This window comes from Sus scrofa, chromosome 6, assembly GCF_054392235.1.
Source record: "Sus scrofa isolate SSC_HxYL_T2T_F1_AM1 chromosome 6, Sscrofa_HxYL_maternal_Yorkshire_Landrace_v2.0, whole genome shotgun sequence".
In the NCBI taxonomy this organism is placed as follows: domain Eukaryota; kingdom Metazoa; phylum Chordata; class Mammalia; order Artiodactyla; family Suidae; genus Sus; species Sus scrofa.
The window spans coordinates 164,183,560-164,205,532 of record NC_139388.1 but is presented as its reverse complement, the minus strand read 5'-3'; the positions used below and the strand labels follow the sequence as shown (position 1 = coordinate 164,205,532).

At 36.4% G+C, this 21,973-nt stretch overlaps 1 protein-coding gene across 23 annotated transcripts in view; it reads right to left on the bottom strand.

The window, feature by feature from the left end:
- TUT4 (terminal uridylyl transferase 4) overlaps nt 1-21,973 on the bottom strand; it is a 150,527-nt gene that overhangs the window by 35,289 nt on the left and 93,265 nt on the right. For 20 of the 23 annotated variants that reach the window (XM_084965066.1, XM_021096637.2, XM_084965065.1 and 17 more), the window contains 6 exons: nt 13,853-13,939; nt 11,932-12,035; nt 7,845-7,902; nt 7,641-7,744; nt 7,248-7,337; nt 5,371-5,484 (listed from right to left, as the gene is read on the bottom strand). In XM_084965066.1, coding sequence (XP_084821192.1) covers nt 5,371-5,484; nt 7,248-7,337; nt 7,641-7,744; nt 7,845-7,902; nt 11,932-12,035; nt 13,853-13,939 — 557 coding nt within the window. Of the gene's footprint in view, nt 1-2,342; nt 2,991-4,411; nt 5,485-7,247; nt 7,338-7,640; nt 7,745-7,844; nt 7,903-11,931; nt 12,036-13,852; nt 13,940-21,973 lie in introns of those variants that run through there. The other 3 variants (XM_084965063.1, XM_084965064.1, XR_014808270.1) reach the window with 2 other exon arrangements.

The following is a 21,973-nucleotide window of genomic DNA, read 5'->3' as shown; positions in this document are numbered from 1 at the left end:
AAAGAGAAAGACAAATACCATATCACTTATATCCAGAATCTAACATAGGGCACAAATTAACCTTTCCACAGAAAAGGAAATCATGGACTTGGAGAATAGACTTGTGGTTGTCAAGGGGGAGGGGGAGGGAGTGGGAGGGATTGGGAGCTTAGGGTTAATGGATGCAAACTATTGCCTTTGGAATGGATTAGCAATGAGATCCTGCTGTGTAGCACTGGGAACTATACCTAATCACTTATGATGGAGCATCATAATGTGAGAAAATAGAATGTGTACATGTATGTGTAACTGGGTCACCATACTGTACAGTAGAAAAAAAAAGTATTGGGGAAATAATTTTAAAAAATAAAATAAGTTAAATTTAAAAAACAGTCAGTACAAATTTAATGAAGTAAAACTACAGAAAAAAACAAATGAAAATGGCATTTTCATTAAAGGATTATAATGTAGAAATACATAAGAGGTAATATTACCCATATACCTTAAAGGAAATCTATGAAGTAGTTTGTTGTGGGGAAGAACTCTAGTACCTTTAATCAGTTATCCATACCAGATGAGGCTGAGAAGAGCCTGGACACAGATTTTTAAAACAGAAAATTAGGTGCCTTTCATGACATTTTGATAGAGATTGTGAAATCTTTATGACTAATTAAAAATAGTAATTTACTGTCCTAAGGAGAGGAGAGAAGGTAATGCTATGTTACTGGAAAAAAAGTATTCCATAAGACACTTGTACAGGTACAACTGGCCTCTACAAGGAATTCTGAGACTTATTTTATACAGGAATTTTAAGAAAGAGATGCAATAAAGCAAAAAGTTGGAATAGGTTCAGAGTCAGCAGATCTCACTTCTACTCTTAGTCCTTGCCAAGAGGTGATTGTGGACAAGACAATTACCCTTTCAAATTCTCAGTTTTCCCAATAAAAAATGAGAGATCAGATTAATTAGTGAGTTGTTTTCAAACTTTATTTTTCTTTTAAGCTGTAGAACCCCTTCCTATAATGGAACTCTCCTGGAAGCTCAATACATGAAACAGATAAAAACAGAGGTACTCTGATAAAAGCATGAGTGGAAAAAATTAATTAACTTTTCCTTCCTCCATTCATCACACATATACTCATACACTCCTAAGGTTTGTCAGAATATATTTTAAAACCACCAGATAAGGTGATCTCAAGTGGCTCCTTCCATTTTAGATGAGACAATGATTTACAAAATTTACATGTCTACTCTTCTAACTTCACTCTTAGATTTAAGTTCCTTATGGGCAAGGACTATAATTTATCTCTAGAGCTAAAATTCCTACTACATCAAAGCCTACTATATCAAAGTATAGAGAATACTTCATATACATTTGTTAAATGAATATATTTACTCTGTAAGCATGTTTACATAAATATCAGGTTTACAGAGACTTAAGCTAGTAATTTTCTTTTTAATATTTACATGTAACTTTGTTACCTGGAATCATCTAGCATAAATTTCAACATCTCATAAAACAAAAACGTGAAAAATCTAGCAATTACAATATCTAAAATAAAAGACATGGGATCCTGCCCTCAGAAAGAAAGAAAGAAAGAAAGAAAGAAAGAAAGAAAGAAAGAAAGGAAGGAAGGTTTTATAGAGCCTGAAGCATGATATTTTGCCCTCATAAATTAAAATGCTATTATACAAGCTGCCTCTTTAGACCCTGATTATTTTAACAGAATTCTTACTTTTAAGAAACAACCAACATCCAAACCCAGTTATGGTGGCTAATAACACAGTAAACCAGACCTGTGGGCTCTGCAGGGCATTTAATCACTGATTAATTCTCATTAATCATGAGAGTTCCCTAAAACTATCCTCTCTTTATCTTACACACACACATACACTCTCTCTCCCTTACTGTTCTCTCTTCTTTCTCTCAAAACCAATCACCCTCTACTTAAGCACTCAAGCCTTCCCTCAAAAACATCACCTAACATGTCAATTACATTTACACAAGGAGTGGTCCCAGACATTCCCACGTTTACTTTCTTATTTTCTTATAGCATTTTAATATCTTTTGCCATATTTAAATTGTAAATTTTTGTTGTGGTAAAATACACATAACGTTTAACACTGTAAATCATTTTTAAGTGTACAGTTCAGTGGCATTAAGTACATTCACACTGTTGTGCTATTGTCAACATCTCTATCCACAGAATTCTTTTCATGTTGTAAAAATGAAACTCTGACCTCATTAAACAATAGTTTCCCATTCATTTTTCCCTCAAACCCCTGGCAACCACCATTCTACCTTCTGTTTCCATGAATCTTTTTTTTTTCCTTTTTTATTAAAGCATAGCTGATTTACAATGTTTCTTCAAGTTCTGCTGAACAGCAAAGATTCCATGAATCTGAATCCCCTAGGAACCTCCTATAAATGGAATCCTGTGTGTTTGTCCTTTTGAGACTGGTTTATTTCACTTAGCATAATGCCCTCAAGGTTAATCCATTTAACTGCAATTTTTAAGCTGATATAAAATAAGAAAACAAAGAAAGTTCATAATACTGAGTGTAACTAACTTTCCCCAATCCTCTTAGCATTACTTTTTATGTGAAAATTTGTTTTTACTTATGATGACTCCTAAAATACAGCAAAATTATTCTGCTTAGGGAAGCTCCTTTTGACCTAAAGACCTCTGTACTGTTGACCATGAATAACACTCTTAGCAGAACCTTACCTATTACCCAGTCACTTAAAGTCTAGGTTTAATTACAAGTGGAGTCAAAGATCATCAGCTTCATTAAACATATCCTTACCCTTAAAAGTTGATCGATGCCAATGATCAATACTTAAATGACGCCAGAGCAATGGACAATGGGGTCCCATATGACAAGCAAAAAAGGCCAGAAGCAAAAATCCATATATCATCAGTTCATATGTATCACAAAGCCCCCCACAATCAGAGCTCATTATGATGGAAAACATTCCATGGACTGTCTCTCATTTCATCAATCACTGTCTGTTAAGCAGATAATGGAACAGTTCTTGAAGTTGGCTATAGCAATCCTACCTACATTTTCCCAATAATAATATTATAAAGCTGCTAATAATAATAATGACAAAAGTAGTAACAAAAGCAACACCATGTATGAACTCCTCCTTTATCATCTACTACATTCAAAGGCATTTGATGTGTCTGTTCTTTTCATCAACACTGAAATACTACTACTATTACTACATTTTTATCAATGATGAAATTAAGACTAGTGGCAGGCAGCTTGTTGAAGGGCACATGTCAAAATCAGGATTCAAACCAATTATTTCTGGCTCCAAAATCATGTTCTGCCTGCTCTTTCTACTGTATCATGCTGCCTCAATGGATCCTTATCCATGTATGGGTAACATAATGAGAGAGCAGAGACAAACCACAATGAAAAAAAAATTTGTGTTCCATTTGGGTTAATCATAGTATTTTATCAAAGTCATAGGAAATTACAGCAAATGGCTGCTATAATATTTCTGGGGTAATTATGCATTAGATCCAAAAATTTTAAACTTTAACAACAATTAGACTAATAGAATAATCTTGGCCTTAGCAGGCCTAATTAATAATACATGCTAAATTTTAAACATCCTATAGTACACAACCTTGTTAAAAAACATCATTCAACATAGATCAAAGAAACTTAAGTTTTTCTGTTAGGAAAGGATATTTTAAATTTTTATTTCTTTCCCACTGTTCCTTTAAAAGAGGGAAGAAAAAGCTATTAAAACTTGGAGTAAATAGGAGTTCCTGTCATGGCTCAGTGGTTAATGAATCTAACTAGGAACCATGAGGTTTCAGGTTCAATCCCTGGCCTCGCTCAGTGGGTTAAGGATCTGGCATTGCTGTGAACTGTGGTGTAGGTCGCAGATGCTGCTAGGATCCAGTGTTGCCATGGCTCTGGTGTAGGCCGGCAGCAACAGCTCCGATTAGACCCCTAGCCTGGGAACCTCCATATGCTGCAGGTGTGGTCCTAGAAAGGACAAAAAAAAAAAAAAACTTGGGGTAAATAGATGCAGAATGTTGCCTTTCGGATGGATTAGCAATGGGATCGTGCTGTGTAGCACTCGGAACTCTGTCTAGTCACTTATGATGGAACACGTAATGTGAGAAAAAAGAATGTATAGTAATGTGAGAAAAAAGAATGTATATATGTAAGTGTAAATGGGTCACCATTCTGTACAGTAGGAAAAAAAATATATATATATATATAAATAAAACAAACAAACAGAAAAACTACAATGAACTTGGAGTTTCCATTGTGGCGCAGTGGAAACGAACCTGGCCAGTATCCATGAGGACACGGGTTCAAGCCCTGGCCTCACTCAATGGGTTAAGGATCCAGTGTTGCTATGAGCTGTGGTGTAGGTCGCAGATGCAGCTCGATCCTGCATTGCTGTGGCTGCGGCATAGGCCGGAAGCTACGGCTCCAACTAGCCTAGGAATTTCCATATGCCCCAGGTGCGGCCCTAAAAGGCCAACCCTCCCCCACAACAAACCCGCAAAAAACCTACATGGAACTCATTAGAACTTTTTAAAACTTACTAAGGCCATCTGATTCGTACATATGGCTTGCTATTTTACGATATTTTTCTTTGCCATTACTATCAAAGTTTATGTGAAATCAGAATATGTGATTTTCGAAATAATTCTGATGCTTCTTGCTTACCTCAAAATAATCACCTTTCTAAGAAATTAGAACCTGATCCACCCAAAGCTTGAAAATCCACTTTGTGCCAAGAATGAGGAATAACAGATGGATGATTAGGAACTTCTTTGCATCTAATTTAGAGAGTATAAATTTGCTATAAGAAGGGACTCCATAAGTCACCAAATCCGAGTAAATATGAGTATAACTTGTTCTTCTGATGCATATCCTTATGCTTAAGGCAACTAATATGATCTTACAGAGATAAGGAAGAACTTCCTTTTTTTTCTCAATCAAAATTTACAAAGTTGACCAAAGTATACACAGGAGTAAATTAAACTTCATTGCCAAGCAGGTGGAGTGAGAATACTCTGGAAAGGAGAAACATGTATTTGCATCTGAGCGACTATGAGTTCATGAATGGCTACAAATTTCATAATCACTAGCAGCATTCTAAGAGTGAAATACAAAAGTGCTGCAAAAGCTATTCAATAATTCTATTCATCTAATATTCTTTTGGTAGTCTACATTCTCTCATAATAAACTTTTCAAAAAGGTTCACTGTTTGATTATACTATTGACAGAAGAAAACTTAGGACATCCATAATGGGAAAAATCCTTCATGATCCCATGAACTAAGCAAGATCTACTATATTTAGATCTATTGTTTTCACAAGAAACACCTTTATAACTTTCTTAAACACCTACCTCTTGTAGAACTGGGATAACAGGTGGTTTTCTCTGCTGCAGAAAGTACAGCACCATAAGGATATAAGCATATGAAGACAAACTACCTCTGGAAGCATCTCCAATGTCACATCGCTAAAGAAACATAATGATTGAAATAAACTTTAGAATTATTCTATGCAGAGGTACTCACTACTTTAAGACAACATTTTTTTAACCCATGAAACTATCAAATATCCATAAGTCCAATAACTAACTGCTACAGAAGGTATGGGTAAACAGGCACTTTTATACATTATATATGAGAATATATAGCAGCATAAATTTATGAAGAATAATTTCACAGTATCAAAAATATAAAAGCACATCTTTAATGTAGCAATTCTAAGAATTTATCTTGCAAATATGCCAAAAAAACATGTAAAATGACAAAATGTTTATTGTACCACTATTTTAAGAGCAAATAACAGAAAGAACTTAAAGCTCATCACTAAAGCACAGGTTTAAAAAACTGATGACTATCCACACACTGGAACAGTATGTAGCCACTAAAAAAGAACAAGGGGTTAAAGAACCCGACTAGGATCCATGAGGATGTGGGTCTGATCCCTGGCCTTGTTCAGGGATCTGGCATGTTGCTGTAATCTGTGGTATAGGTTGTAGATGTGGCTCAGATCCCACGTGGCTGTGGCGTAGGCTGGCAGTTGTAGCTCTGATTTGACACCTAGCCTGGGATCTTCCATATGCTGTGGGTGTGGCCCTAAAAAGAAAAAAAAAAAAGAACGAGGAGGAGTTCTTTTCACGGCTCAGCAGTAACGAACCCAACTAGTGTCCCTGAGGACTCAGGTTCAATCCCTGGAAGTGGGTTAAAGCACTGCCATGAGCCACGGTGTAGGTCATAGACGTGACTTGGATTTTGCATGGCTGTGGTATAAGCCGGCATCTGTAGCTCCAATTCTTCCCCTAGCCTGGGAACCTCCATATGCTGCAGTGACAGCTCTAAAAAGCAAAAAAATAAAAATAAAAAAGAACAAGGAAACTCTTAGGAAATAATCTTCTACATCTACTGCTCAGTTAAAAAAACAAAGTACAAAACAATCTTTTCAGTATGTTTATACCTCTAATTAAAAAAGAGATAGGAAATTTATGTAGTTGCTTGTATTGGAATAATACACTTCTGGAAGGATACAGAGGAAACTTTTGCACCAGTTGTCTCCAATAAGACACTGGTTGGCTAGGAGACAGATGTGGAACGGGGCATTTCTGCCATAAACCTTATTAGACCTTTTAAATTTTGAACCACATGAATACATTGCTATTTCATTTTTTTTTTTTTTTTTTTTTTTGCTTTTTAGGGCCACACCTGCAGCATGTGGAGGTTCCCAGGCTAGGGGCTGAATTGGAGCTACAGCTGCCAGCCTATGTCACAGCCACAGCAATACAGGATCCAAACTACATTTGGGACCTACACCACACAGCTCACGGCAATGCCAGATCCTTAACCCACTGAGCAAGGCCGGGGATCAAACCCACAACCTCATGGTTACTAGACAGATTTGTTTCTGCTGTGCCACAAAGTGAACTCCCTAACCTAAAGATTCTTAACTAGTAATAGTATGCCAACTCCCATGCCTGTGGTTGAAAATCAGTACTGCAATGAGAAATTTTACTATGAGAAATTTACTAGACACAACAAGAGAGCACACACAGGAAAAAAAACTAAGAATTACTCTAGTCTAAGAGGTGTAAATTTAAACCACGTAATACTGACTGTTTTGTTTTAAAAGCTCAGGTAAACAAAACTTGAGAAAATATTTTTCCTAAGTCTGACATTGCTATGTTTCACTTTAACAGAGTGGTATTATAAGAAAGCAGATCATTAACTTTTTCATAAATACCTTAGCAAACACTTTCATAGTATATCCCAAGTACTGCACTCTAGGATCAATAGCTGCATACGTAGCTAGCATTCTTGTATTATGTTGAGCCTAAAAAAATAATTACATATTTGAAAACATTTCAAATTTTTTTAAATTTAAACTTATGGATCAGATAAAAAGATACAATAAACTCCAAACAACATATAAATGTTAAACTTAAAATATCTGTAAATGAGTCAAATAAAAACTAATCTTCAATTTGTAGGAAATTTAAGACAATTAATAAAGTATTTTTTTCCCTATACTGTTCACATTCACAAGTTTTAAACATAAAGGTATAGTCAATGATCTGTAAGCTTTAAAAATGACAAGTGTAAACATACCTGGGTCTTAACAGAAAATGAAACTTACCAATGTATTATATAAACTGATATCTCCTTCTAGACCACTTCGTCTGTGTTCAAATTTTACTATAGGCACTTTGGCAGTAGTTATAGGCAAAATGTTTCTTAACCCTGATTTAAAAAAAAAAGGAAAACTTCACTAGGTTAGATAATTTTCATAAAACTAAAAACAATTTCTATTGTTTTAAAGCTGTAATTTAAAGTTTCATACCTGGATGTCTTTTAAGAATTTTCGCCAAATTTTCTATTATTTCCTTACAATTTAATTTCTAAAAAACAAAAGATATAAATAATAAAGCTTGTCTGACTCAACTTGACCCTGTGCAAATTTTGTTTTAATCTAAACATTTAATACTAGTGTTTAAAATCTCCAACCAGAAGGTCTATATAACCTTATTAGTCAAAGAATATGGTCCACAGACCCGGAGTATCACCAACACCTGGAAACTTGAGCGAAATGAAGAATCTCAGACCCTACTTCAGTCTTCTGAATTATAATCTGACTATTAAAAAGATCCCCAGATAATTCACATCCACATTAAAGTTTGAGAAGCACCAAGACAGGAGAATAATGTTTTAAAATACATGAATGAGTAACTAGAGATAGGTTGATGGGTTTGGTGAAGGCAAAACAGTAAAATGATAAAGAACATAGGCTCTGGAAGATCCCGTCTTGGCTCAGGGGAACAAATCTGACTAGTATCCATGAGGATGCAGGTTGGATCCTGGCATCGCTTAGTGGGTTAAGGATCTGGCGTTGGCATTGCCGTGAGCTGTGGTATAGGTCACAAACACAGCTCAGATCTGGCATTGCTATGGCTGTGGCGTACGCCAGCAGCTACAGCTCCGATTCGACCCCTAGCCTGGGAACCTCCATATGCCGCAGGTGTGGTCCTAAAAAGACCAAAAAAAAAAAAAAAAAAAAAAAAACATAGGCTCTGAATTTAGACAAACCTGGATTCAAAATGTTTTTATTGACCATGCCCCCCAGCATCCATAAATTCACAGGCCAGGGACTAAACCCAAGCCACTGCAGTGACAATACCAGATCCTTAACCTGCTACATCACAAGAGAACTCCCAGATTCAAATCTTAAACTAAGTATTGACTACCTGTGAACTTTTTTTTTTTTTTTTTGGCTTTTTAGGGCTGCACCTGGAGCATATGAAAGTTCCTGTGCTGGGGGTCAAACTGGAGCTGCAACTGCCAGCCTATGCCACAGCCACAGAAATATGGGATTTGAGCCATATCTGTAACCTACACCACAGCTCATGGCAATGCTGGATACTTCCCACCCACTGAGTGAGGCCAGGGATTGAACCCACATCCTTATGTATACTAGTCAGGTTCGTTTCCACCACTGAGCCACAATGAGAACTCCCAAGTTGTGTACTTTGACCTGATCCTTAACCCCTCTGAGCCTCATGCTACTATTATAAAATCAAGATAATCAAAAACTCCTACAATTCTATAAAGTACCTGGAAAGATGACATAAGACACATATGTAAAGCATTCAGCAGCATAGGTCATACAAAGCAGCACTTTAAGTCTGTGAGCTATTTATTGCTATTATGTTGATGAAGAAAAGAAAAATAATTTTACTATTACCAGCACTTACTTCTTTAAAAAAAAACTTTTATCTCTGCAAATTTAAATGTGTTGGTTATTTAAAAACTAGACAGTGGAGTTCCCATCGTGGTGCATAGGAAATGAATCCAACTAGGAACCATGAGGTTGTGGGTTTGATCCCTGGCCTCACTCAGTGGGTTAAGGATCTGGCATTGCTGTGGCTGTGGCGTAGGCCGGCAGCTATAGCTTCGATCAGACCCTAAGCCTAGGAACCTCCATATGCCGCAGGTGGGGCCCTAAAAAAAAAGACAAAAAAAAAATTAAAAAATAAAAACTAGACAGTAAAACTGATATGGTAACAATAACCATAATATAAGGCACAGGGAAGATAATGGCATAAATTAACTGGATTAAGCTGAAAGGTTATCAATACCTATACTTGCTACTAAAATCACTTTTGCATAACCCCAACAGGCTCTTTTTATTTTTTATTTTCTTTTTTATTTTTGGCCACGCCCACAGCATGTGGAAGTTCCCAGGCCAGGGATCAAACTTGCACCACAGCAGCAACATGAGCTACTGCAGTGACAATGCCTGATCTTTAACCTACTGAGCCATAATGCTCTTTTTAGCTACAAGAGAGCAGTAGCCACTGCAGCTTAACCTGGGGATTTTGAAGGAACTTTAGTTACTAATTAACACATAATAAAAGAAGTTATTTTCTCTTTATTATGCAAAGATACAACTTAAAACCTGCAATTATGGCTCATCTGGAATAAAATATTCTTTTTCATTCTTTCAAACTTTCCAATGTGAATGGCACAGATAACATATAGTATACAAACCCTTTGTGAATGGAATCTGATTATTAAATTTTACATAAAAGATCTCTAAAATCCTAACCTCCTCCCTGGGTAAAAACCATTTCCTATTCCCTCAATTCCTGCCCTTCAGAATGGAAAGAGGGGAGTTCCCGTTGTGGCGCAGTGGTTAACGAATCCAACTAGGAACCATGAGGTTGAGGGTTCGGTCCCTGCCCTTGCTCAGTGGGTTAACGATCTGGCGTTGCTATGAGCTGTGGTGTAGGTTGCAGACGCGGCTAGGATCCCGTGTTGCTGTGGCTCTGGTGTAGGCCGGTGGCTACAGCTCCGATTGGACCTCTAGCCTGGGAATCTCCATATGCCGCGGGAACAGCCCAAGAAATAGCAAAAAGACAAAAAAAAAAAAAAAAAAAAAAAAAAAAGAATGGAAAGAGGGAACCGCTTTCCAAGTAAATAGATGGCACTGAGTAGCAGTTACTTAAGGAGAACTAAAAAATTTAAACTTTTTAGTTGCTTTATATCACAAGATGTTAACATCAGAAGCAATTTCTTAGGACCAGAAATAAGGACCTACCAGGCATCAGTCATCTTTTCTTTGTTTCTAACAAATTTAAAAAGACATTTTTTGAAAAAACTATTTTGGAGATACACAGGTCACTATTCCGCTGAATTCTTTTATAATACAACAAAGGCTATACTGACACCATTACAGATGCCAGAAGCTTAGCCCCACCCTGATCTTGCAAGCAGTCCTGATTTTTGAAATGTAAATACCAATGGCTATGCTGGTAAAGAAATGAGTAACTACAGGGATACCCTCCTTTTCTAGTTGTTGCTATGAAGACTTGGGACACTTTTCCCCTGTCCATTCAATTCCTTTCCTTACTGGAGCTTGGCAATCTCATTCCCACTGTTGAGGCCTGGTATACAATGAAGGAAAACGTTAAGTACCCATTCTCATTGCTGAGACTGCTCTGGGGGAAGGTTTGCTCCTGGCATCTCACGGTGGAACGCAGAAAACTTTCGATTTCACAAAGCAGTGGTTAGGTTCTACAGCACCATTAGTACTATATTTCAACTACATTATGGGTTAAATAAATTACAGAGACGCAGTGAGATACAGTGGAAAGAGCATGAACTCTGGAGTCAGACAGACCTGGGTACGAATCCCGGCTCCAACATTTACTAGCTGTGGGAACTTGAGCAAGTCAGTTTATCTCTCAAAGCCTCAGTTTCCTCATCTGTAAAATGGGGGAAATTATCTACCTCGAAGGTGGTTTTAAGAGTGAAATGAGATAATGTATGTAAAAGTGTATATTGGGGATTCCAATGTTAGTTCCCCTTCCCCCAGCCCCCAAATGAGTTTCTAAAAGCTATCCTAGAACACATCATTTATAACAATGCTTCTATGGAGAAAATGTCTTTTGAGCACCCTTAAATTATAATTAACTTGTAGAACACAACCCACTTATAAATCAAATGTACGCCTTTATTTTCTACCTTTAGTGATAGAAAGACATTACCTAACAGAAGAGATAATGAAAAAGACAAAGTAAGTGAGATCAATGTTTACTACCAAACGGAAGCAACAGCTTCTCATTGGCTCTAATGAAAAAAATACCAACTCTATGGTATAGTAACTTTTCCAAAAAGTCATTTAAGAGCACTTGCAACTCTCAGTTACATGTTTTTTGTACTATAAAATTACCAAAACAGTAAATTTACTTACTTAAATATTTGAATGTCTTCTAAAATGATAATGGTAATGCTTTTACATTTTAAAAACAACTATTGCTAATATATTCATACAAAGAATAAACTTTTATCAATTCTATACACAAAATTAAAAAGATTCATCATTGGAAGAAAATAAACTCCCACATCCCTTTCCATTCACTAACTCTTACCTCTGCATTTTCATGGCCTTCAAGGGTCATGCAAATATCCAAATCACTATCACGAAATCCAAATCCATTCTTAGAAGAACCAAATAAGCACAATCTTGCCTTTTCTAAGCAAAAGAAAACAAAAGTCAAAAGTTTATCATTAGCATGGAAGAGGAGTATTCTATTAACTCCTAATGGCCCACCACAGGATGATGTTATCCAATACAATGGCTTAAATTACCTACCATTGGTACTGGCACTGAAAAATTCCAACACTCACATAAAGCTCAGACCTTCTGCCCAAGATCCCATATCCATGTATCTAACTGCTTTTTCCATTTTTCCATAGATATCATAAATACAACAAATCAGAACTAAACTATCAACTTCATCTCAATCCTACTATTATTCCTATTTCTCAGAAAACAGTATCATCATCTACTCAGTTACCTAAGTCAGAAATACACGTCATTTTTAACACCTCTCTCAACTTTCACATCTAAACACTTAACAAATCCTTGAGTTTCTTCCAACTATCTCATAAATTTATCTACTTTTATTCATTTCTCAATATCAATACCAACAGTTAAGACCAACACTTAGATCACCTTAGAATATAGAATTAATTCTCCTCTAAAAATGAGAGATTAATCCATTTGATATAAATTATGATAGGGTTATTTCTTCATGCTTAGGTGCCACAGCAAACAAGCTGTGATGTAACAGGATTGGATTATTCTCCCTATTAATTCTTGTAGACTACACATTTAGATAATAAATTCTATATTTTCAAAACTTAATCCTCCTATTTAGTTCTGATGTCCTACTTGAAATCAATGACAACTTAGAGATATAAATAAGAAGCTACATTCATTAGCAACTAAATATGTGCATGGGGTTTAATATAATAGGAACCTAGATTTGGCTAATACTTTATATACTAGCAAATATAATTTAAAATGGAATCTTGTAGCACAAAACAGATCTTGTAAAAGTATAAGTTCATTCTGTTTATAAATCAACTTTATCCTTTTTTAACATTTGGCCACAGGACTCTTGATTCCTTACCCCCATACCCCAAACCTGCTCCCTTCTGCTGTATTTGCCGTCTCAGTTAAATAGCACCACTTAACCAGTGAGGGAAAAAGCTTGAAATCATCCTTAATGCCTTTCTTTTTCTCACATCTAACATGAATCAGCAAAGCTTGTTGTCTCTACATTCAAAATACATCTTAAATTTAATTACTTCTCATCTATTCTTCCAACTCACTATTTTGTCTGAACTTATGCCTCCTAAATATTCTGCTTGCTTCTATAATGGACCTGCACTCTATTCTCTCAGATCATGTCACTTTTGTGTTAAACCCTTCAGAAGCTTCTCATTAGACATTCAAAATAAAACTCAAAAGCCCTACTACCAACAGCTATAGGACTCTAATGATCCAACCTCTAGGTTAACTCTCACCTTTCTATTACAATCTACCACACACACTCCACCCCAGCCACAATGACTTTCAAGCATGTCAACATAATTCAGTCATGGCGTATGTGTACTTGGCTCCTCCTTCTCTCTAGAATGTTCTCTCCTTGGATATTCATAGTATTTGCTCCTTCATATCATTCATTGTTCTGTTCAAACGTCACCTTATCAAAAAGAACTACTATAACAGCTCATCACTATCCTTTTAACTCCTGAACTTCAACAGTATTTTACTATTTCCTGATATTACATTATTTACTTACTTGTTAACTGAATATCTCTCACCCCTCTTAATCTAAGTTTCATGAGAACAGGTTTTACTTCTTTTCTTAGTACTGTACCCCTAGGACCTGGAATAGTACCTAACACATAACATGCAATAAACAGTTTTTAAACAAATGAATGAGACTCACACCAGGTGACTATAATAATAAAAGCAGTCGATTTTAACACATGACATACCATCATATTCTTTCTGAATAAACTTTTCCAAGCCAATTAAAATTTGTTCCCTGTTGTGTTGTTCAGAGAAAGGTGGTGATAATTCATCTAAGTTTAAAAAAGAAAAAGAAAGTAAAGAAAATGAAATGTGAAAATGTCTTTAATTTTTTACCCTAAAATTTTTACTTTTCTTAATTATCTGTTGACTTCTATGATTTTAAAGTCATAAGTATTACTGGAGAAAGAAGCAACTGAGAAAAGCAGAAAAATAATTCTAAAGATCTATGTACATTTCACATGATCATTTTCCCTATGAAATAGCCACAATATATTTACTTCTAATATATATATTTTTTCAGACAATCCACTCTCTTCCACATAATGCATGTTTTCCCTCTTGTTAAGACTACTGTTATACGGAGTTCCCACTGCAGCTCAGCAGAAACGAACATGACTAGTTTATCCATGAGGATGCAGTTTTGATCCTTGGCATACTCAGTGGGTTAAGGATCCCATGTTGCCATGAGCTGTGGTGTAGGTCACAGACACTGCTTGGATCTAGGGTTGCTGTGGCTGTGGCTTAGGCCAGCAGCTGTAGCTCTGATTCAACCCTACCTTGGCAACTTCCATATGTCACAGGTGTGGCCCTAAAAACCAAAAAGACTATTCTTACACTGTTACACTAGGTACCCAATTCAATCCAACAGTTCTCTTAAGTACCTGGTCAAAATTCATATCTTCCCTATAAGATGCTCTGCCCAATCATAGCCTTTAATGATACCTACTTAACTGAATTTCCTTAGTCTCCAAACTACTTGCCAGTTTAGTTTATACTGTCCTTTCAACTTTCTGGTTATTTCATTTATATTCATTTTATTTTTCCAAATACTACCATGCATTCATCTTTAAGAAGAGTCTTTTTTTTTTTTTTTCTATCTCCACCTCCAGACTCATCCCCAAGATGAGTATGGGAGCAATATGGGAATGGGAAGAAAACAGTAATTTACTGTAATGAATTAAACTAACATCCATCTTTTGAAAAATAAATGCAGCATCAGTAGCTGCAAACCGAATAAGAGAAATTCAGGTGATTTTTTTTTTTTTTGAGTGGAGAAACTAATCTCTAATGGTAATATATGACATGTGCACTTGTCAAAACCTCCAGAACTTTGCAGTACAAAGAGTCAACTTTCTGATATGCAAATTTAAAAAATCATCTAGGAAGTCAGAGAATTTCAGGATGATGCAGGCTATAACAAGAGAATCTAACTGTGCTATGAATATATAAAGAAAACTTCAGGAGTTCTTGTTGTGGCACAGTGAAAACAAATCCAACTAGTAACCATGAGGTAGCAGGTTTGATCTCTGGCCTCAGGCAGTGGGTCAGGGATCTGGCTTTGCCTTGAGCTGTGGTGTAGGTTGCAGACATAGCTCAGATCCTGAGTTGTTGTGGCTGTTGTGTAGACCAGCAGCTATAGCTCTGCTTTGACCCCTAGCCTGGGAACCCCGACATGCCATATGTACGGCCCCAAAAAGCCAAAAACAAACAAACAAACAAAAAAAAAAACCCAGAAAACAGCTAAGGGATCATGAGATTCTGTGGCTCCAGGAAAAAGATTTTAGACTGTTGATGCTGATGATGCAAGACATTGGAAATAAATTGGAGGCAAAGATGGATAATCTACAGGAAACACTGAGCAAAGAAATACAAAATACAAAACTTAAGCAAAAAGAGATGCAAAATACAATAACTGAAATAGAAAATTCATTTAAGCAGCCAAGAGCAGAATAAAGGAGGTAGAAGAATAAATAAACGAGGTGGAGGACAGATTAGTGGAAATCACTGATGCAGAACAGAAAGGAGAAAAAAGATTGAAAACAAATAAAGAGAGTCTCAGAGAACTCTGGAAAACGTTAAATGCACCAACGTCCATATTACAGGGGTGCCAGAAGAAGAAGAGAGAAAGGGACAGAAAAAATATTCGAAGACATAATAGCTAAAAACTTCCCCAAGATGGGAATGGAACCACTCACTCAAATCCAGGAAGCACAATGAGTACCATATAAAATAAACCCAAGGAGGATCATCCCAAGACACATATTAATCAAACTGACCAAAATTAAAGACAAAGAGAAAATACTGAAAGCAGCTAGGGAAAAGAAACAAATAACATACAAGGGAACCCCAATAAGGTTATTAGCAGATTTTTCAGCAGAAACTCTGCAGGCCATAAGAGAGTGGTATGATATACTTAATGTGATGAAAGGAAAAAACCTCCAACCAAGATTACTTTATCCAGCAAGGCTCTCATTCAGATTTGAAGGAGAAGTCAAAAGCTTCACAGAGAAGAAAAAGCTGAGGGAATTCAGCAACACTAAATCAGCTTTACAACAAGTACTAAAGGAACTTCTCTAGGCAGAAAAGAAAAGGCTGCAACCAGAAACAAAAATACCACTAATGACAAGACTCACCAGTAAAGGTATATAGACAGTAAAGATACGAAATCATCCATGCATAATTATGCTACAAAAATCAGAAATCCTGAGGAGGGTACAAATGCAGGACACTGCAGATGCACTTGCAATTAAGAGACCAACAACTATAGACTCTATATCAAAACTTCAGGGCAACTACAAACCAAAACTCTGTAAGTGACACACAAACAAGTAAGAAAAATCAACTCAAATACAACACTAAAGATAGTCATCAAACCACAAGACGAGAGAACAAGAGAAGGGAAGAAAAAAGAGCAACAAAAACAAATCCAAAGCAATTAATGAAATGGTAATAAGAACATACATATCAGTAATTACCTTAAACGTTAACGGACTAAACGCCCCAACCAAAAGACAAGGACTAGCTGAATGGATACAAAAACAAGACCTATATATATGCTGTCTTCAAGAGATCCACTTCACTTCTAGGGACACATACAAATTGAAAGTGAGAGGATGGAAGAAAATATTCCATGCAAACAGGAATCAAAAGAAAGCTGGAGTAGCAAAACTCATAACAGACAAAACAGACCTTAAAATGAAGACTATTTCAAGAGACAAGGAAGGACACTACATAATGATCAAAGGATCAATCCAAGAAGAAGATATAACAATTTTAAATATCTACACACCCAACATAGGTTCACCACAATATATAAGGCAACTGCTAACAACCTTAAAAGGACAAATCAACAATAACACAATCATAGTCGGGGACTTTAACACCCCACTTACAGCAATGGACAGATCACCCAGACAGAAAGTCAAAGGAAATGCAGGCCTTGAATGAAGCATTAATAGATATTTATAGGCCATTCCATCCAAAAGCACCAGAATACACATTCTTCTCAAGTGCACATGGAATCTCTAAGATTGATCACACCCTGGGCTACAAAGCAAGCCTCGGTAACTTTAAGAAAATTGATATCATATCAAGCATCTATATCACTGGAAATCAACACGAAAAAAGTACAAAAAACACAAACACGTGGAGACTAAACAACATGCTACTAAACAACCTATGGATCACTAAAGAAATCAAAGAGGAAATTTAAAAATACCTACAAGCAAATGACAACAAAGATATGACACTCTAAAACCTATGGGATGCAGCAAAAGCTGATCTAAGAGGAAAGGGCAATACAAGCCCACCTCAGAAAACAAGAAAAAGTTCTAATAAACAAGCTAACTTCACATCTAAAGCAGCTAGAGAGACAGGAACAGACAAGACCTAAAGTTAGTAGAACATGATAAAGATCAGAAAAGAAATCAATGAAATAGAAACAATGAAAAGCATAGAAAAGATGAATGAAACGAAAAGCTGGTTCTTTGAAAAGATGAACAAAATTGATAAACCCTTAGCCAGACTTATCAAGCAAAAAAGAGAGAGGACTCAAATCAATAAAATTAGAAATGAAAAAGGAGAAGTAACAACGGACACCACAGAAATACAAAGGATCATATGAGACTACTATATACAACTAAACGCAAATAAAATGGAAAACCTAGAAGGAATGGACAAATTCTTAGAAAAGTACCATCTTCCAAGACTAAACCAAGATGAAATAGAAAAGATGAACAGACCAATCACAAGAACTGAAATTGAAACTGTGATTTAAAAAAAACTTCCAACAAACAAAAGTCCAGGACCAGATGGCTTCACAAGCAAATTCTATCAAACATTTAGAGAAGAGCTAACATCTCTCCTTCTGAAACTATTTCAAAAAATTGCAGAGGAAAGGACACTCCCAGACTTATTCTATGAGGCCACCATCACCCTGATAAGAAAACCAGACAAAGATACCAAAAAAAAAGAAAATTACAGGCCAATTTCACTGATGAACATAGACGCAAAAATCCTCAACAAAATACTAGCAAACCGCATCCAATAATACATTAAAAGGATTGTACATCATGATCAAGTGGGATTTATCCCAGGCAAGGATTCTTCAATATGCACAAATCAATCAGTATGATACACCACATTAACAAACTGAAGAGTAAAAACCATATGATCTTCTCAATAAATGCAGAAAAAGCCTTTGATAAAATCCAACACCCATTTCTGATAAAAAAAAAAAAAAGAACCTTCAGAAAGTGGGCATAGCAGGAACCTACCTCAGCATAATAAAGGCCATATATGAAAAACCCACAGATAACATCATTCTCAATGGTGAAAAACTGAAAGAATTCCTGCTGAGATCAGGAACAAGACAAGGATGTCCACTCTCGCCACTACTATTCAACATAGTTTTGGAAGTCCTAGCCACAGCAGTCAGAGAAGTAAAAGAAATAAAAGGAATCCAAATTGGAAAAGAAGAAGTAAAACTATCACTATTTGCAGATGGCATGATACTATACCTAGAGAATTCTAAAGACTCTACCAGAAAACTGTTAGAGCTCATCCAGGAATTTAGCAAAGTTGCAGGATACAAAACTAATACACAGAAATCAACGGCATTTCTATACACTAACAATGAAAGATCAGAAAGAGAAATTAGGGAAGCAATCCCATTTACCATCACATCCAAAATAATAAAATACTTAGGAATAAACCTACCTAAAGAAACAAAAGACCTGTACTCTGAAAAGTATAAGATGCTGATGAAAGAAATCAAAGATGAGAGAAACAGATGGCAAGACATACCATGCTCCTGGATCGGAAGAGTCAACACTATCAAAATGACTATACTACTCAAGGCAATCTACAGATTCATTGCAATCCCTATCAAATTACCAAGGACATTTTTCACAGAACTCCAACAAAATATTTTAAAGTCTGTTTGGAAGCATAAAGGACCCACAATAGCCAAAGACATCCTGAAAAAGAAAATTGGAGCTGGAGGAATCAGGCTCCTGGACTTCAGACTATACTACAAAGCTACAGTCATAAAAACCATATGGTACTGGCACAAAGACAGAAATATAGATCAGTGGAACAGGATAGAAAGCCCAGAATTAAACCCACACACCTACAGTCAACAAATCTATGACAAAGGAGGCAAGAATATACAATGGAGAAAAGACAGCTTGTTCAATAAGTGGTGCTGGGAAAACTGGACAGCCACATGGAAAAGAATGAAATTAGAACACTCCCTAACACCATACACAAAAACCAACTCAGAGTGGATTGAAGACCTAGATGTAAGACCAGACACTATAAAACTCTCAGAGGAAAACATAGGCCAAACACTCTCTGACATAAATGACAGCAACATCTTCTCAGAGCCACCTCTTAAAGCAATGACAGTAAAAACAAATCTAAACAAATGGGACCTAATCAAACTTAAAAAGTTTCTGCACAACAAAGGAAACCCTAAACAAAACAAAAAGACAACCCTCAGAATGGGAGAAGAATCTTTGCAAATGAATCAACTGACAAGGGGTTAATCTCCAAAATTTATAAACACCTTCTGCAGCTCCATACCAAAAAAAAAACAAACAGCCCCATCAAAAAATGGGCAGAAGATCTAAACAGACAGTTCTCCAAAGAAGACATACAGATGGCCAAAAAACACATGAAAAGATGTTCAACATCACTCATGATTAGAGAAATCCTAATCAAATCCACTATGAGGTACCACCTTACACTAGCCAGAATGGCCATCATCAAAAATTCTACAAACAATAAGTGCTGGAGAGGGTGTGGAGAAAAAGCAACCCTAGCACACTGTTGGTAGGATTGTAAATTGGTGCGACCACTGTGGAAAACAGCATGGAGATTCCTCAGAAAACTAAACATAGAACTACCATTTGATCCAGCAATCCCACTCCTGGGCATCTATCCAGAGAAAACCATGACTCAAAAAGACACATGTACTCCAATGTTCATTGCAGCACGTTATACAATAGCCAAGACATGGAAACAACCTAAATGTCCACTGACAGAGAAGTGGATCAAGAAGATGTGGTACATATACACAAGGGAATATTACTCAGCCATTGAAAGGAACAAAATACCAGCATTTTTAGCAACATGGATGGACCTAGAAATTATCATGCTGACTGAAGTCAGCCATACAATGAGACACCAACATCAAATGCTTTCACTGACATGTGGAATCTGAAAAGGGGACACAATGAACTTCTTTGCAGAACAGATGCTGACTCACAGACTTTGAAAAACTTATGGTTTCCAAACGAGACAGGTTTCAGGGTGGGGGTATGGACTGAGTGTTTGGGATGGAAATGCTGTAAAAATTTGGTTGTGATGTAAAAATTTGGTTGTGATGATTGTTGTACACCTATAAATGTAATGAAATACATTAAGTATTTAAAAAAAAAGAAAAAAAACTTCACTCAAGGGAATGGGGGAAAAAGGAGCTAAACTAAGTTACTTTTAAAGTAAGTGGAGTTTGTATGACCAAGGGTTAACAAAACTGCGCATAAGCACTGCACTCAAATTGATAAAGTCACTTCCCAAAGGGGTATAGGATAATAATAGGAGTACAGCATCTGATAATCCTAGACATATGTACTTAAATGAAACAATTAAATAAATGGGTGGCACATGGTGGGAGCCAGTTTCTTACTCTTGGAGGGGGAAATGTACAGATAAGCAGAAAGAAGAGGTTATAAAGAGCCATGTGGTAATGTAATGATGGAGACATTAGTACAAAGCCATGCTTAGCTTAATAAATTTGAGATGGTCACACTGAAATATTTACAGATATGTGTATATAAGTGGGCTACTATACACATGTAAATTTTCCTTGCTCTGAGGGGACCTAGAAACAACACTCAGTAATAACAAGCACTCTAGTATCCAGAACTTGGTTTCTAATACCATTGTGCAATCAAAGGAACCAGGTCTCTTTGGAGAAATGTCAATTCTAGAACTAGGATAGAAATTTACATGATGAGCCTGAAGTATCTCGAAATGCCAGAAAATAAGAAAGTGCTACAATACAAACAAACAATTACAACAAAAATAAACAAGCAAAAAACCCTCCAAAAGACAAAAACAAAAAACTTGACGGGAGTATATCAAAGGGTCACAAGAACCCAATGAAAGCACTCCCAATAGCCAAATCTGGAACAACCTGAGCAACAAAAAATAGAAGTTTTGGATTATAACCCAGTGTGAAACATCCATGAGTCTATACTGAGGTAAATAAATGACTGAATAAATAAAAACAAAAGTAGCAAACTATATCTTAATAAAGCTGCCAAGAAAAAAAAATGTGCCATGGTCCATCCATTCAACTCCCAGGTATTGTTATCCAAGAGAAACTAACGCATATGTCCACACTCAGACCTATATATTAATGTGCATAATAGATTTATTTAGAAACAAATTGAATATTCATCAAAAGGTGAATGGTATACAAACTGTGGTACAGCCACACAATGGAATACAAACTCAGCCATAAAAAGAAATGAACCATTGATACAGACCACAATATAGATTAATCTCTAAACAATAATGCTTAGTGAAAGAAGCCAGGAGTTCCCGTCGTGGCTCAGCGGTTAACGAATCCGACAAGGAACCATGAAGTTGCGGGTTCGATCCTTGGCCTTGCTCAGTGGGTTAAGGATCCGGTGTTGTCGTGAGCTGTGGTTTAGGTCGCAGACGTGGCTCGGATCCTGCGTTGCTGTGGCCCTGGCATAGGCCGGTGGCTACAGCTCCGATTCGACCCCTAGCCT